At 35.4% G+C, this 16,200-nt stretch overlaps 1 protein-coding gene across 1 annotated transcript in view; it reads left to right on the top strand.

The window, feature by feature from the left end:
* LOC121370354 (leucine-rich PPR motif-containing protein, mitochondrial-like) overlaps positions 1-16,200 on the top strand; it is a 45,179-nt gene that overhangs the window by 15,296 nt on the left and 13,683 nt on the right. The window contains exons 11-26 of the mRNA XM_041495516.1: positions 75-180; positions 465-502; positions 1,079-1,148; positions 3,024-3,160; positions 5,167-5,254; positions 6,372-6,469; positions 7,087-7,233; positions 7,971-8,039; positions 8,996-9,145; positions 9,515-9,657; positions 10,711-10,796; positions 11,597-11,828; positions 13,141-13,265; positions 14,814-14,920; positions 15,260-15,328; positions 15,876-15,966. Coding sequence (XP_041351450.1) covers positions 75-180; positions 465-502; positions 1,079-1,148; positions 3,024-3,160; positions 5,167-5,254; positions 6,372-6,469; positions 7,087-7,233; positions 7,971-8,039; positions 8,996-9,145; positions 9,515-9,657; positions 10,711-10,796; positions 11,597-11,828; positions 13,141-13,265; positions 14,814-14,920; positions 15,260-15,328; positions 15,876-15,966 — 1,756 coding nt within the window. The remainder of the gene's footprint in view (positions 1-74; positions 181-464; positions 503-1,078; positions 1,149-3,023; positions 3,161-5,166; positions 5,255-6,371; positions 6,470-7,086; positions 7,234-7,970; positions 8,040-8,995; positions 9,146-9,514; positions 9,658-10,710; positions 10,797-11,596; positions 11,829-13,140; positions 13,266-14,813; positions 14,921-15,259; positions 15,329-15,875; positions 15,967-16,200) is intronic.

Genomic DNA, 16,200 nt, shown 5'->3' with positions numbered 1-16,200 from the left:
TATTTAACAAGTATTTTATGGTATATTCAACAAGTATTTTATGATATATTTAACAATTATTTTAATGTTTGTAGCCTGTGGACAAGGTGGCCGACATAGTGCGAGATATGAAAGAGATGCAACTTAACTGTGATGATCTCAGTGCAGTCGCCCAACTGGCATTTAGCATACAAAATACAGGTAATGTATTCACACACTCAGATGTTTATGGATGAAAATTACATCTTTGCATTTAATGTGTGATCTATCATTTATCCTTGCCTCTAGATCTGTTTCTCTCTGTCTCCCTCTCATGTTCCCCCCCCCCGTGTGTGTCTCTCTCTCTCTCTCTCTCTCTCTCTCTCTCTCTCTCTCTCTCTCTCCTTTCCCCTACTGTCATGCAGACATCATTTTTTAAAGTAGTATCGGTGTATATGTCTTATTTGTGAAAAAAAAGAGTTATATATATTTTGTTTTCCCTTCAGATTATGCCATGCAGATTTTAGACAAAATGAAGTCTGAGGTAAGAACTTTAAAAATCTATTCAGATAGGCAGAAATCAGTACCTTGTGTGTTATCTCTTACTCGTATTTTTATTATTGGATGTTGCATTATGGTTTTGGAGCAGGGCGTAACCCAGTAGTAAAGCTTGATGCGAGGTTGGTTTGGGATCGATCCCCAATGGTGGGCCCATTGGGCTATTTCTTGTTCCAGCCAACTGGTATATCATAGGCAAAGGTATGTGCTATCCTGTCAGTGGGATGGTGCATATAAAAGATCCTGTGCTACTAATGGGAAAATATAGCAGGTTTCCTCTTTAAGACTGCATGAATATTACCAAATGTTTGACATCCAATAGCCGATGATTACTAAACCATTGTGCTCTAGTGGTGTCGTTCAACAAAAATAAAAATGATCTGCATTGGAAAAGGGGTCCTGATTAAAGGAAAGAACTGTTTGTTTAGTTCCATGCCATCACATTTAATCAGTGTCATTTGAGTCTCAGATGTAGTTCTATATGTTTAGAGAAGAAACCATTTATTTCTGGTGTATTTTTATTAACTGTTTTGATTGCTGCTATAATTGTTACTCTTCACAGGGTGTTCCAGTTAAAACTCACTATTTCTGGCCGGCCATCTGCCAGTATCGGGATCAGAAGAACACTGACAGTAAGATTTTCTTTTCAACATTACCTGTCCTCAACAAGTGCACCCCCCAACGCAAGTGGTCTGGTCCAAACAGCCAATAGGATGGCCTAAAATTCTTCACTGTATGCTCCCTGTAGTTCCGGTCATGTGACTTCAACTTTCTTCTTTTTCTCTTCGCTGTCGGGTCCAGATGCCTTTTCTTTGGCTGTTTTTTCCAGTTTTAACTGATCCATTTTCCTGTGTACAAACTGATTTTTAACAAATGTGTTTGACACTGAAATTTTCGGTTTTCGGTTTTCCATATGTTTAAGTAATATACTGCTAAAAACAAAAAAATAGTAGCCAAGTTATTTTTGTTTTGAAATGTGTTTGAAGGAACTTTAGGAAGGAACTGTAGTTTCTCTAAACTGTTTTTATTCTGATGTTATGTTTATTTGATTATCAGGAATGTGGGAGCTACGCGTTTTTAGTGCACTTTTCCATTTTGTCTATAAAAAAAACCCACCCCAAAACATGATGTTCAATACTGTTGACTACACAAGGTTCATTTGCATGTTTTCACGGTTTTAACTTTATGATGTGTGCCTTACATTATAAGTTATAACCAGTTTAGATTTGTTAGCATTGAATGCAATTTTTAGCCCCTGGACACCGGCCGCAGTAAGCTGTTTTGTTCTCCTTTCACATCCCTGGATTATACTTGCTTTACACAAAATTTGTTTGTTAGCCTTTTTTCATAAGCTTGCTCAGAAAATATACTTGTACATCTAAATGCCCCTCCTCCCCTCCCCTCCCCTCCCCCCCCCAAAAAAAAACCCAGTGTAAAGGTGCCATATTTTTACCTGCCCTTTTTGTCTATTACTGTGCCTTGATTCGTTTTGTACTGCCACACCATTTATTTTTGTTCATTCTCAAATAAATAAAACCAAATTTATAAATATATAAACAGATTTTAAAAAAATTAAAATTAAAAAAACAAATATTAGCTGACAATAAAAAAACACATGTTGTGCGACCTACCTAAATATGTTACGTCTCGGACAATGAAACCTTAAATAACACCAGTATTTGTGAATATATAGAGGATAATAAACGAGTTAACAGTTATTATCAAATTTGTCGCTAAAGCTTGTGAGCACTGAAAATTATTTCACTGGGGAAATAAATTTGATAATAACTGGTACTGGGTTTGTTATTCTATTTATTACCTGACCTATTTTTTCTCTAAAAGCCTTTATTTTCAACACGTACATGTATAGAAACCATATAAACCACTTTACGCACTGTTCTGAGTATTGTTATAACTTTTTAATTTAATCACCTTCATAGATAATTTTCATAAACAAAAGTTCTCTCTATTCTGGTACAAAATCTGTAATGAATTGCATTAAAATAACATTTTGTTATAAATTTAACACCAAAAACAGACAGCCATAAACACAAACTCTTTAAATTACATGACACCATTGTGTGTGTGTGCCAAATTGCGATGATGTCATATTTAGTACTGACAAGGTCATTGGTTTGTAAGCGTCAAATCATCCAGTAGTATTGTTCGTTTATTTTTCCCATTATGAGTGCCTGCTGGGGTAATAAATAGCTATATTCACACATTCGTGTATACACACTTGAAAACAATTAGCATTAGTATGTATCATCCATGTTCAAAATTGGTATATTGAGCCTGAGTGGGTTAATTATCATAATATAGGTTTGTCAACACTTCATTCCTCAGTCAATTTGTTTTCTTTCTCCTATTTCATGTTTCTCTCTCTGAAACACTGACTCGTTCCAACCTGTGCACCACAATTGGTATATCAGATGCTGTGGTGTGTGCTATCCTTAATATAGATTTGATGAAAATAGCAAGCATAGTAAAATAATTGTATTTTGCAGAATTAATAGAGACTGTGACGAAGTTGAAACAGCTGGTTGATATTCCGGAAGATATGGTGTTCACTCTTCATCAGTTCGTCATACCAGCTCTTGTTTCCTTGAAGCATGATCCACAAGAGTTCTTTTCAAAGTTGGAGGTAATGTATAACATGCACAAAGTGTAGCATAATGTTAAAATTTGTTTATGCCAATATGATTTTTTGTCAAACAGTGAATTTAGAGTTTAATGAAAGTTTATTTTGCAATTGAAATGGGTGTTTTTTTGTACTGTAGATAAGTTGTTGCAGTTATATTTTTTCCTCCTCAGTTTAGTTATGAAGCATAGTGACAGACATTTAATGTTTGGATAAGTCAGTAAGTCCTAAGACAATATTTTTAAGTTAAAATATATTTATCTTTTAAAATGTCTGTATAAAAATTATTTCTCTATATCTTATTTGAATTTTCAGTTGACCTGTGTTTAGTAGCTGAATGACCGTGAACTTAACATGTCTCAATTGGCAGGTGGATGCATCATTACAGCTGTGCTTTAATCAAATTAAAGCGGGTGGGATAAGCCCAGTGGTAAACCGTGCACTTGATGTTTTCATTGGGCTATTTCTCATTCTAGCCAGTGCACCACGACTGGTGTATCAAAGGCCTTGGTATGTGCACTAGCGGTGTCAATAAACATTGGGCTATTTCTCATTCTAGCCAGTGCACCATGACTGGTGTATCAAAGGCCTTGGTATGTGCACTAGCGGTGTCAATAAACATTGGGCTATTTCTCATTCTAGCCAGTGCACCACGACTGGTGTATCAAAGGCCTTGATATGTGCACTAGCGGTGTCAATAAACATTGGGCTATTTCTCATTCTAGCCAGTGCACCACGACTGGTGTATCAAAGGCCTTGGTATGTGCACTAGCGGTGTCAATAAACATTGGGCTATTTCTCATTCTAGCCAGTGCACCACGACTGGTGTATCAAAGGCCTTGATATGTGCACTAGCGGTGTCAATAAACATTGGGCTATTTCTCATTCTAGCCAGTGCACCACGACTGGTGTATCAAAGGCCTTGATATGTGCACTAGCGGTGTCAATAAACATTGGGCTATTTCTCATTCTAGCCAGTGCACCACGACTGGTGGCCTTGGTATGCACTAGGCAATAAACATTGGTATTTCTCATTCTAGCCAGTGCACCACGCGGTGTATCAATAACTAGCATAAACATGGGCTATTTCTCATTCTAGCCAGTGCACCACGACTGGTGTATCAAAGGCCTTGGTATGTGCACTAGCGGTGTCAATAAACATTGGGCTATTTCTCATTCTAGCCAGTGCACCACGACTGGTGTATCAAAGGCCTTGGTATGTGCACTAGCGGTGTCAATAAACATTGGGCTATTTCTCATTCTAGCCAGTGCACCACGACTGGTGTATCAAAGGCCTTGATATGTGCACTAGCGGTGTTAATAAACATTGGGCTATTTCTCATTCTAGCCAGTGCACCACGACTGGTGTATCAAAGGCCTTGATATGTGCACTAGCGGTGTCAATAAACATTGGGCTATTTCTCATTCTAGCCAGTGCACCACGACTGGTGTATCAAAGGCCTTGGTATGTGCACTAGCGGTGTCAATAAACATTGGGCTATTTCTCATTCTAGCCAGTGCACCACGACTGGTGTATCAAAGGCCTTGATATGTGCACTAGCGGTGTTAATAAACATTGGGCTATTTCTCATTCTAGCCAGTGCACCACGACTGGTGTATCAAAGGCCTTGATATGTGCACTAGCGGTGTCAATAAACATTGGGCTATTTCTCATTCTAGCCAGTGCACCATGACTGGTGTATCAAAGGCCTTGGTATGTGCACTAGCGGTGTCAATAAACATTGGGCTATTTCTCATTCTAGCCAGTGCACCACGACTGGTGTATCAAAGGCCTTGGTATGTGCACTAGCGGTGTCAATAAACATTGGGCTATTTCTCATTCTAGCCAGTGCACCACGACTGGTGTATCAAAGGCCTTGGTATGTGCACTAGCGGTGTCAATAAACAAAACAAACTTTTACAGCTGTGTTTTAATCAAATCAACTCAAAAAACAAGGTCAAGATACAGTTCTCTCCACTAGTATTTGGTTTTGTTTATTGTTTTGTAGGCTGCTGGATACAGTGCGGAAGAGGTGAACTTTTCACACTTCATTTATCTTCTTTCAAAGCAAAAACCTGAAGAGGCACTGCAGTTTGGTTTGTTCCATTTTCCATTGTAATTTTATTAGTCCCCTATCAATCCAACCGGAGGGGATTATGTTTCATCTCCATCTGTCTGGACGTCCCACATAAAATGGATTAAGTTTAGGGTTAAAGTTAAGAAAATCATACAGTAATGATAAGAGTAATTAATTTTGTCAAAAAGTTAACTTTAAAAAAACAATCTGCAAAAATATTTGTGTATGGCGCCATATCAGTTTTACCCTCGAACAGAAACTCTGTCTGTATTTACTGGTGTGCATGACGGCATATAAGTCTAGTGTTTTCATTAACCATATAGTCAAATGTTAATTAAGAAACGAGACTATAGCTGAAAATAGGCCATGCTTTGTATCCTGGGCAGCCATATTGGTTGTGTTGTGTCACTTGGATGAAAATTCAAAGTATTGTTGCATGTTTACGTTAACCGATAAATTAAAACATTTATTTCATTTATGGATTCATAAATTACAATAATGTACGTATTGCAGCTTTTATGTAAATTTATTTAAGTTGATATACAAGGTTGACAGGCAAATATGTTAACAGGTGATACAAAAACATGTTGATCGAGGCTGGCAAAAGTGTGCCTTAAGTGCATTAATTTAGTTTTATTCAGTCAAATTGTTATTTATCAGTTTTGTACATATATTCACAATTAAGATACATTGTTTTGACAATTGTTTTATTAATTAAATTAACATTGTTTACACTTGTTTCAAGATGTAATGTAATTAATATGTGCAGACTTATATACCGCACAGACTTATGTAACATGGGTGTGTATTAACTTTAATTTGGCTTCTTTCCATTTTGTGTGGTTGATCTACCTAATTAATAAAAGAAGACTGTCAGGAAGTAACAGTCTCAAATATCATATTATAGTATGCATATCATCAAGTTGGCTTCAGTTCTTAGCTGAATGGTAAAAACAACATGTTCATGCATTTTTAAACAGTTTTGAGAAATTTATAAATGATCAGGGGAGGTAGCTGCCACTTAAAATCTAGACTAAGTAGTACTGTGGACAAAAATTGACGTATATTATTAAGATGTTGACAGTATGGGTTTTGAAAATTATTCCATATAATGTTAAACTGTTATAATGTTTCAGGAGAGGACAAACCCATGTTTGTTGTATTTGCTGCACTGAAAAGTGAGATTTCAAACTTGATGAGAAATGGAAAGCTGGACTGGCGTCTGGGTTTCAAGGTGAGGATACATCTTTAAAAACTTTGTAAAACATTTTCACAAGAATACCAAGAGTACTAATTTTTGCTAATCTCCACCCTCTTCAAAATTGTCAGTTTTGTAATGGATATTTTTGTTAACTTCATGTGCGAACGGTCTAGGATTGATCCTCGTCAGTGGGTCCATTAGGCTATATCTTGTTCCAGCCAGTGCACCACGACTAGTATATCAAAGGTTGTGGTATGTGACTATCTGCTATACTGTCTGTGGAAAAGTGCATTACAAAAGATATATTACCGGCCTCGGTGGCGTCGTGGTAGGCCATCGGTCTACAGGCTGGTAGGTACTGGGTTCGGATCCCAGTCGAGGCATGGGATTTTTAATCCAGATACCGACTCCAAACCCAGAGTGAGTGCTCCGCAAGGCTCAATGGGTAGGTGTAAACCACTTGCACCGACCAGTGATCCATAACTGGTTCAACAAAGGCCATGGTTTGTGCTATCCTGCCTGTGGCCAAAAGCTGATGATTAATTAATCAATGTGTTCTAGTGGTGTCGTTAAACAAAGCAAACTTTTAATGACCAGTTTTAACAAATTGCTATATATTCTTGGTGTATGTATATTTCTTTTGTGTTCAGCTTGTAACTCTTTGTGAGGGTAAACTCGACAAGTCGATTGCGTTCTCTGACGTGTCAGGAGACATACTGTGGCAGTTTCTCAGACAGAACGAGACTAACCCTGACTGGACTGAGGTGGAAGAAGTCCTCGATACAATGCTCACAAATGTAAGTACCATATTCACTCTGTCAAATCATGTAACCAAAAATTAAGCTCAGTATGTTTTCATCTTCCATCTCTTCTTCGTGTGTGTATTCTTCCCATTGTCTCATTAATGACTGGTTCCAGGTCATCTAAATTGTCGTCTTTTGTTTACCCTCACTGTGAGGTGATAGGAGTGACTGAACTCTTTGTGTACTCAGTGTTTTGTTGTTTGCGATTGGTATTTGACTTGGTTCCAATAACAGAGTAACGATAAAAGGGTTAAGCAGATTTTCATTTCTCAGAGGCCTGACCTCTTGTTCACATGGGTGTTTATCAGACAGTTCAGTTATGAACAATATGTTGTATCAATCATACAACTGGCTCATTTATTTCATTTCAACTTATTTTCGTGCTTATATCCAATTAAGATTCAAGCACGATGTCCTGAGCACACACCTCAGTTATCTGGGCTCTCTGTCCAGGACAATGGGTTAGTTGTTAGTGGTTGGTTAGAGAAAAGAGGGTGTAGTGGTCTTGCACCTATGCATTGAGTTGTTAAAACTTGCTCTGGGTGGGAGCCGGTACCAGGCTGCAAACCCTGTATCTACCAGTCTTATGTCAGATGACTTAACCACGACACCACAGAGGCTGGTTACAACTAGTTAAAACAATCTTGAGGGTAGAGGATTTGTGGGAATTTTTTCTAGTCCGTAAATGTTGCTTTTGTGCTACAGTAATTTTTTATGATTTTTTTTTACAGGGTCTTTTCATCCGACGAAATGATATTCTGGCAAGATTTTTGAAAAATGCTCCTGCCCATGTCGTTGAGGTGTGTTATTTATAATATAGATTACAAATTACTGAATATTCAGTCAGTTAATTGCTTTTTTTTTTTTTAAAGAGTTATTTCTCAACTGAATGCAAAGTATTTGCTAAATAAATATAAGTGTTACTGGTAAATATCATGAATTCAACATAACCGAGTTAATAATGATCAAACGAAGCACACGTGTAATAACAAGTGTAATGATGTAATTTTGGGAAGCAACGTCATAACATGACGTTGCTTCTCCAGTCCTAGCTCAGACTGCATTTGAAATATGACGTCATTTCGTTGTCTCCTAACATTTTGAGTTGGGTCTTGTTATTCATAAAGAAAACAAAAATAATAATATGGATAGTAAACAAATTATTACACTTGAGTGTGAGTCATACTGATTTTACAAAACTCGTGTCAGGATTCATGTATTATCCTTGCTCTCACTCGGACAATATAAAAATCCTTACACTCGTTTTTGTAAAATCAGTATGACACACAAGCTTGTATAATAATTTCTATATTACTTGCCATAATGCTATGTAATATAAAGCATATTTGTGTCTTTCATAATCTCATATTTAAACCTACTAACCCTAGTTTTACAGCAATATAAAATATTTTTCGGCTGTTACAGCATTTTTACTGTTAACATAAACATTACTTACATTGTTTTTATTAAATAATGAACTTTGGGAAATTTGATGTGTTTTTAGTCTTCCTGGTGTTTATAGTTGCTAAATGTACATTTTATATCAAACAGAAAAAGGACATACATCTGAAACTGAAATCAGTGGCTTTAATGACAAATAGTCTGTGTTAAAGTAGAATAGAAAATATTAAAATGCCAAAATCCCGATAATTTGTTTTACTGCTTTGTTATGTAACAGCAGAATTCTAATGCTATCATTATTAGTGGTATAAAACTTTTGATGATGATTTAAATCTGTTAACTACATTAATTTTAGAAATTTGAATCCATCACAAAAGACTTCAAGGGTACAAGAACACAAACCCTGTCAGACAAGTCTATCGATGAACTTCGATCAGTCCTGGATGGAGACACTGAAAATGTAGCTGCAAAGAAATGGCTGTTAATAAAAGCTTGTTCTGTTGGGGTGAGACTTTAGGATTATCTTTTTACTTATTTTTTTACTCCTTTTTGGGGGGCAAAACTAGTTGTACTTTTGTAAGAATATATGCTAAAACATTAATCTTGTCTCTTATCTTTTACTAGTGCAAAACACACAATTTTTCCAAATATTTGTAATTAAAATTGTAATATACAGTAGAATCTCGTTGGGTCAAACTTGGAAAGGTCAAATACACCGCAACACTCGAACCAAAAATAAAGTCCCTAGTTACACTTACACGTTACTGACCGAATGGTTAAGGTGAACTACCCAATGAGTCGGAACACTTTCTCAAGCACCGACAGGATTCAACTGTATGTATATAATCTCTAAATAATAAGATTTTATTTGTAGAATGTTTCTGAAGCTGAGAAACTTCAAGCTGAACTTGACCAGCAAGGATTTGTTTACCCAGCCCTTGTCACACGACAACTAGCATTTCTCTACTCAACCTTCAGCAAAGATTTTGAGAAGGCAATGATATATTTTAACCAGTTGTAAGTGAACGTTTTTTTAAACCATGGATAGAATGTGATGTTATACTAGGCTGTATCTTGGTGGTAAATCAGTTAGTTATGCTGTGATAGATCGTAGGTTTGAACACCCTCACTTCACCTGTCGGGATTCGTCCGCCATCTCTACCAGTGTCCAAGATTCATATATCTTGAGAGTACATGTAAACGATCCTTTGCTGCTGTTTGATGGTAGTAGCCTTTGTTGTAATAACAGAGCATCACTCAATATGCAGACATTGTTAAACTTACCATTTGATTCCTTCCTGTCTAGACAAAATGTTCAGCAAAGCCATGTGGAGTATATACACATAACAGTCCATAAAAAGCAAAAAATAATTATTGCATTATAATCGACTTGATTTCTCGTTCCAGCCAGTGCACCACGACTGGTATATCAAAGGCTGTGGTATGTACTATCCTGTCTGTGGGATTGTGCATATAAAAGATCCCTTGCTGCTAATCGAAAAGAGTAGCCCATGAAGTGGCGACAGCGGGTTTCCTCTCAATATCTGTGGTCTTTAACCATATGTCTGACGCCATATAACCGTAAATAAAAATGTGTTGAGTGCGTCGTTAAATAAAATATTTCTTTCTGAAATGGCCCATATGTTAGGAACCATCTAGATGTAGTGTAAAACTATTGTAAGTTCTCTAACAAATATTCCTTTCCTCTCTACGTATGTTACAGATGTTACTGTTTCCTTTATAAGATGATTGACAAGTATTAAAGCATTTAAAGGTACATGATCCCCTCTTCATCACTGTACATTATTTTTGCTGAAAGCCTAATTCTTTGTGATTTTACATTGCAATGAAAAGGACTTGCAAGAACGATGCAGTGTTACTAAATAGAAAACTTGAGGTAGCTTCATGAATTAGGCTGCAGGTTATTGTATTGCTTCTGCGGTGTGCATATTTTTTTCATCCAGTGTGTTACTAAAAGTGTATGACATTGAGCAGATCAATCCATGCATGTTTTTGACACTTCAGTGTAATTTTAAGTAACTTTAAAATTTCTGAAATTTCTTTTTTTAGATTATCTGAGCATCCAACATTCAACAACTATTCCAGAGTTGTTCTCAGCATTTCTGGTCTTCTGCTGGAACAAGGAAAAGCAGAAGGTAAATTAAATAATATTATATAATTGAATTTTCATTACATTCGTTACAGTTTAATGTCATTCCATTTATCCAGCCACTGCAATGTGAATTGATTCATTTCTCAACGAATATAAAAATAATAACCTGATGATGTCACTTTATATTGGTAATTTGTCTTATTGAGTGTTATTGTTTAAGAACCAAAAACAAATAATTCTAAATAAAATATGTTCTTTTACTGTTATTGTTGGTAAATATGTTTCAAATTGAATTATAAATATTGTCTGTTATTTCTTTTACGTTCATCTGGGTAATGAAAAAAACAAATCATCTGAAAACTTATCGATGAACAGCTTTGCCAATTCATACTTTTTGGGGGTTTTCATACCCCGATGAATGTAAAAGAAATGACAGACAATCCTTAAATCAAAATAAAAATAAATATTTAAAAATATAAAAATTAATATCTTTAAACAACTTGAAATAAAAATTTCTGTTGTAATCACTATGCATGTCTATGTATTCGTCCAGTTAATATTGTGTTAAAATCAGATTATTTTATTTGGAATAAAATTTACAAGTGAGTGCCCTCTGTAATAATTTACTTTTAAATAAAAAAATTAATAATATCCTAAGAGTTACATTCTGTTCAGCTTTTGTTATTACTTTTGAAATAAATTTTACAAAAGTTATTGTTAAAAATGGCTATAGAAAATAATAACTCATTAACTATGCTTAATTTTCTAATTATTTTTTTGACAAAATACATAGGGCAAATTCATTTTCGGATCGTGTGTTATAAATGGCTTATTAATTTTCAGAGGCAATTTCCATGTTGAAAGAGCATGGTGACAAGATCTTGATGGTCGAAAGCTCTGATGACGTTACTTCCACCTTTATATTCAAGCAGCACTGCGGCCTGCTTGTGAAGGCAGCCATTAAGCATGACGTGGATTCAGCGTACCAAGTGATGGAGGCACTGTTCGAACATGGCTACTCGAAGAAAGACTCGTGGGAAGTGAATGATGCATTTGTGGAAGGACTTATTGAACTGTCAGTACCGACACTTCTAAAAATGTTCATTAGTTTATTATTAGTCCCCTACCAATCCAAACGGAGGGGACTATAGGTAAAATTTCCGTCCTTCTGTCTGTCTGTCCGTCAGTCAGTCCCACTTACAGTTTTTGGGTGGGGTTTTTTTTGCAATGCCTGAAGTTCATGTCAATTAATTAATTTTTCACAGAGTTATGGCCCTTGAACATAGGCGATACATAAAAAAAATAAAATTGATTTCATTATCTGGTTAGTTTTTGTCTAGCTTTCACGAAGTAAAAAGGCGAGATATATAGGCAGATTGTTCATCATCGTCTGAATTCCCGACTTGTGGTGGTGTCAGAAAACATACTTGTAGATATACCCCAACTCAATCACCAGAATCCCATCATAAAAGGTTACTGGATGCACCTCATTGCAAATGAGGTGCGCCAAAAGTGGAGTTGGTGCCCCAAAAGGGGGGTAGTGCTATATTGGCTGTTCTCATAAAGAATGTTACACCCCTGCACCACATTGAGGAAAAGCACATGCAGAGGTGGGTGGTGGTGTTGGAGCATGTACTGGGAGGTAAACCTAGAACGCATCGGTCTTAAACTCAATGGCTTAACTAAGGGACCACTGTGGCTGTTTGTTTTTCTCATTCTTGTTTACATAAAGTGTTTATAATGCATCTACTATGGTTTCCATAATCCTATTAAAGTAGGCCTTCATCTATGTTTAAATTTGTCGCAAGGTGATAAAAGAAACTTTTTGTTTTTACATATGCCTTAAATTTACATTGTTGTATATGAATATTCAATTTTTTTTTTTTTTTATCAGGTGGTAGAGTGTCAGGGCTTCTAGAATTTTTGTAAAATCCACTAGCCATGGGATCGGTGATTTTTTAAAATTTACTAGCCATGATTAAAAATTCACTGGCCCTACTTTACTTCATGTTAATACAATTTTACCAAATAATTAGTAATAATCAGATATGTCACCTAAAGAGGGCGATAGAGCTTAAAAACACTAACATTGGAGGATTGGGTTGGGGGCAGGATATTCATATTTACAAAATAGACTTAACTGCAAGATTTGATCAAAAAAAATCACTAGCCATCGGGCATGGCGGTGGTAGTTATTTACTAGCCCAACATTGAATATCACTAGCCATGAGAGGTGTGGCTACCATAATCTAGAAGTCCTGCGTGTTTACCAGAGGCGATGCGATGGGTTATATCAGTACCCTGGTACTCAAGTTTTTGTCTGCCCCAATCAATGTCCCATGATCAAAAATGTGTTTTAAAAAATCTCTTTCCCTTCTTTTTATTAGGGGTGATCCTGATGTTGTGTTAGCAAATATGACAAAAACATTTCTGAAGGACCGAAAAGTGCCCAATATACATGCTGTGTTTTGTATGCTGATCCAAAAAGAAGATCCAGAAAAGCTTCAGAAAGGTAACACTTATACCTAATAGTTAAAAATAACTCCAATATAAGACACATACTGGGGGGTTTTGTAACCTAAAAGCCAATAACGTTTGTTTTCTATATTTGGAAATATGGATTTTTCTTTTCTTTTTTTCTCTCTGTCTAGCTGTTTAAATTTTCTTTTATTATATATTTATTCTGTTATTAATTTTGTGCTTCAAATCTGACTGTTTCATTTAAGTTGTAATTTTATTGAATGCACTTTATATTTATGTATGTGTTGTGAGATAATGATTTCAGGGCCCCAACCCTGACATTATCAATATATAAATATCTGGGGCAATAAATATAAACTCCTACCCCCCCCCCCCAAAAAAAAAAAAAAAAAAAAAAAAAAAAAAACACTTATACTTATTAATGCTTGTATAATATGTTTAAGTACACTTTTTTAAACCTACTTGTTGATACAGAAAGATTTAACTCTGATGTAGAGCTTTTACCATCACAGCCATTCACCCTGCCAAGGCAAAAGGCAGTTAGTGAAAAATTAGTGCAAAATTAGTTAGTGTACGAATTGTAGTATTTTAAAATAAACATCAAGATAATATAGCCAGACACCAGAAAATCTTAACACTGAGAAATAAAATAAATTAGCTGCTTAATAAAGTGTTTACCGGATTGATAAGAGGTACAAAAAGTGATTTTTGTTAAGATTCATTAATTCACCATTTCCTACCTTTTGCCTTAGCATGGCAGTATTGTCTTGTGAAGATTGAGAATTAACCATACAGATGAAGCTGGAAGAATCATGGGTGGGAATTCCCCTCGGATCAGCTGTTTTCCTCTCGTGGAACATTGCGTTTCCTCGCATTTTAATCGTCCTTTCCTCCAAAATGTGTCGGATGGCACCTAGGATTTCAAGAATTTCCGGGACCCCTCTAGATTTTCTCTTTTTTACAGTTCACTAATTCCCACCCCTGAAGAATATATTGTCCTATAAGTACCTGGCAGTAATTCATGAGCATGAATAAATGAATTAATAATGCATTTATAACAACATCCCATTATGGACATGAATGAATGATCAGTGATGCCTTCATGGACAGGAATGAACGAATGATTAACGACATCTGCATGAACGAATGAATGAATAATGATTGATTAATAACATCCCATCATGGGCATGAATGAATGAATAGATGAATAATAAATGTTTAGTGGCATCCTCATGAATGAATAATGAATATTTAACAACATATCATGGGCATTAATGAATGAATGTTTAATGACATTCTCATGAATGAATAATGAATATTTAACATCATCTCATCATGGGCATTAATGGATGAATAATGAATGTCTAATGACTTCCCATCATGGGCATGAATGAATGAATAAATGAATAATGAATGTTTAATAACATCCCAGCACTAAAAAAAAAATGAATCGGCTATTGGGTGGCCTGACAAATATCCTGGATAGCTGAGATACATGTGCATATTCAAGATGACCTACTTAATTCTTAATTATATATAAGCACAAATATAACTTACACTGAATTAATATTTTGAACAGTGGTTGACATGGTGACAGAAATACATGGAGAGATGAATGTCCTTCATGATTTGATGGCAGCTTTTGTCGACTGCGGAGATCTCAAGAAAGCTAGGAAAATTCTGGAGGTATAAACTTACTTTTGCTTCACAATAACTTTGTAAACCATCCCAAATAATTATACCAGTTAATTAATAGATTTAGATAGTGCTTAAAATTATGAAAAGTGAAAAATAGAAATTCATTTAAGTTTAGAATTGCAGTGCTCACCAAAAATAAAATGAAAACTACTGTGCAGCAGTTGTAATTTGTAATGATGAAGTTAGAATGATCATCATTAAGTATTGTTAAATTGGCTATTACTGTTTTAGGGTTAATTATTTTCTTGAAGGGAATGTATAATTGTAGTACCTGCATTCCAGTATTTTATCGTATCATGTATTCATTGTATCTTCTCCTTTTTTCAGACTCCAGGTTTGAGAGCTAGAATGCCAAGATTAGTGTTTGCTTGTAACCGCTTCATTAGAGAAAAAAAGGTAACTTGGGTTTATCCTGTTAATAAGATGTATTATGATTTTAACCCTAGTAAACCTTAATGAAAAATATTGAATTAATATAAGAAATTATTGTAAAAAACCCAAAATGCTACAATCATACAATGTAGGATGTACTTGTGGTCATTTTGGACCCACTTATATTGTATAATGTACAAAATACCAAAATAGAGACAAGTTACATTGGGCATTAATTGTAAGCAGAATTAGCCATCTTGTTGATTAAAATATAGTTTTGTCAATTAAAATCCAATAATAATTTTTCCTGCACCAGCAGAATTTCTTTTAAATTTGGCATGAGCTGAGTGAGATGATATTTATTGGTGTCATTTGTAATGCATTAGTATAGTAACGTAATAAGTAATGCAATGCACGTACGTATGTATGTATATACATAAACATGCGCGTGTGCATGCGCGCGCACACACACAAATACCACATAAACACACACACACAGACACAACATGAATCCATATGGGACTAACTGGAATCATGTGACACTGACAGTTTCTGTGTTTTTGTTTTCTAGCTCACAGCACTGGAAAATTTGGTTAACATTACAAGAGATTTGTTTGACGTTGACAGGGATGAAATGCTCTTCCATCTTATGAGAGGCTATGGTATGGAATCTGTTTTTATTTTCTGTGTTTACTATCTATATATGTTTAAAATATTATGTACTATCCAGTGGCTTTGTGAGGGTTGTTTATAAATTAAGAAGTGACAAAATAGTGGACGAACTTGCCGTAATTACTGTTTCATGCCTGGATGGTTTGCTCCATGTTTTCCCTTGTTCATATATTGTCTAAATAAAATGTTATTTTGTGGCACCTCCAATTTGATAATTCTATAAA

This window comes from Gigantopelta aegis, chromosome 4, assembly GCF_016097555.1.
Source record: "Gigantopelta aegis isolate Gae_Host chromosome 4, Gae_host_genome, whole genome shotgun sequence".
Classification (NCBI taxonomy): domain Eukaryota; kingdom Metazoa; phylum Mollusca; class Gastropoda; order Neomphalida; family Peltospiridae; genus Gigantopelta; species Gigantopelta aegis.
Note: the sequence above shows the minus strand (reverse complement) of the source record. Positions and strands in the feature narration are given on the sequence as shown.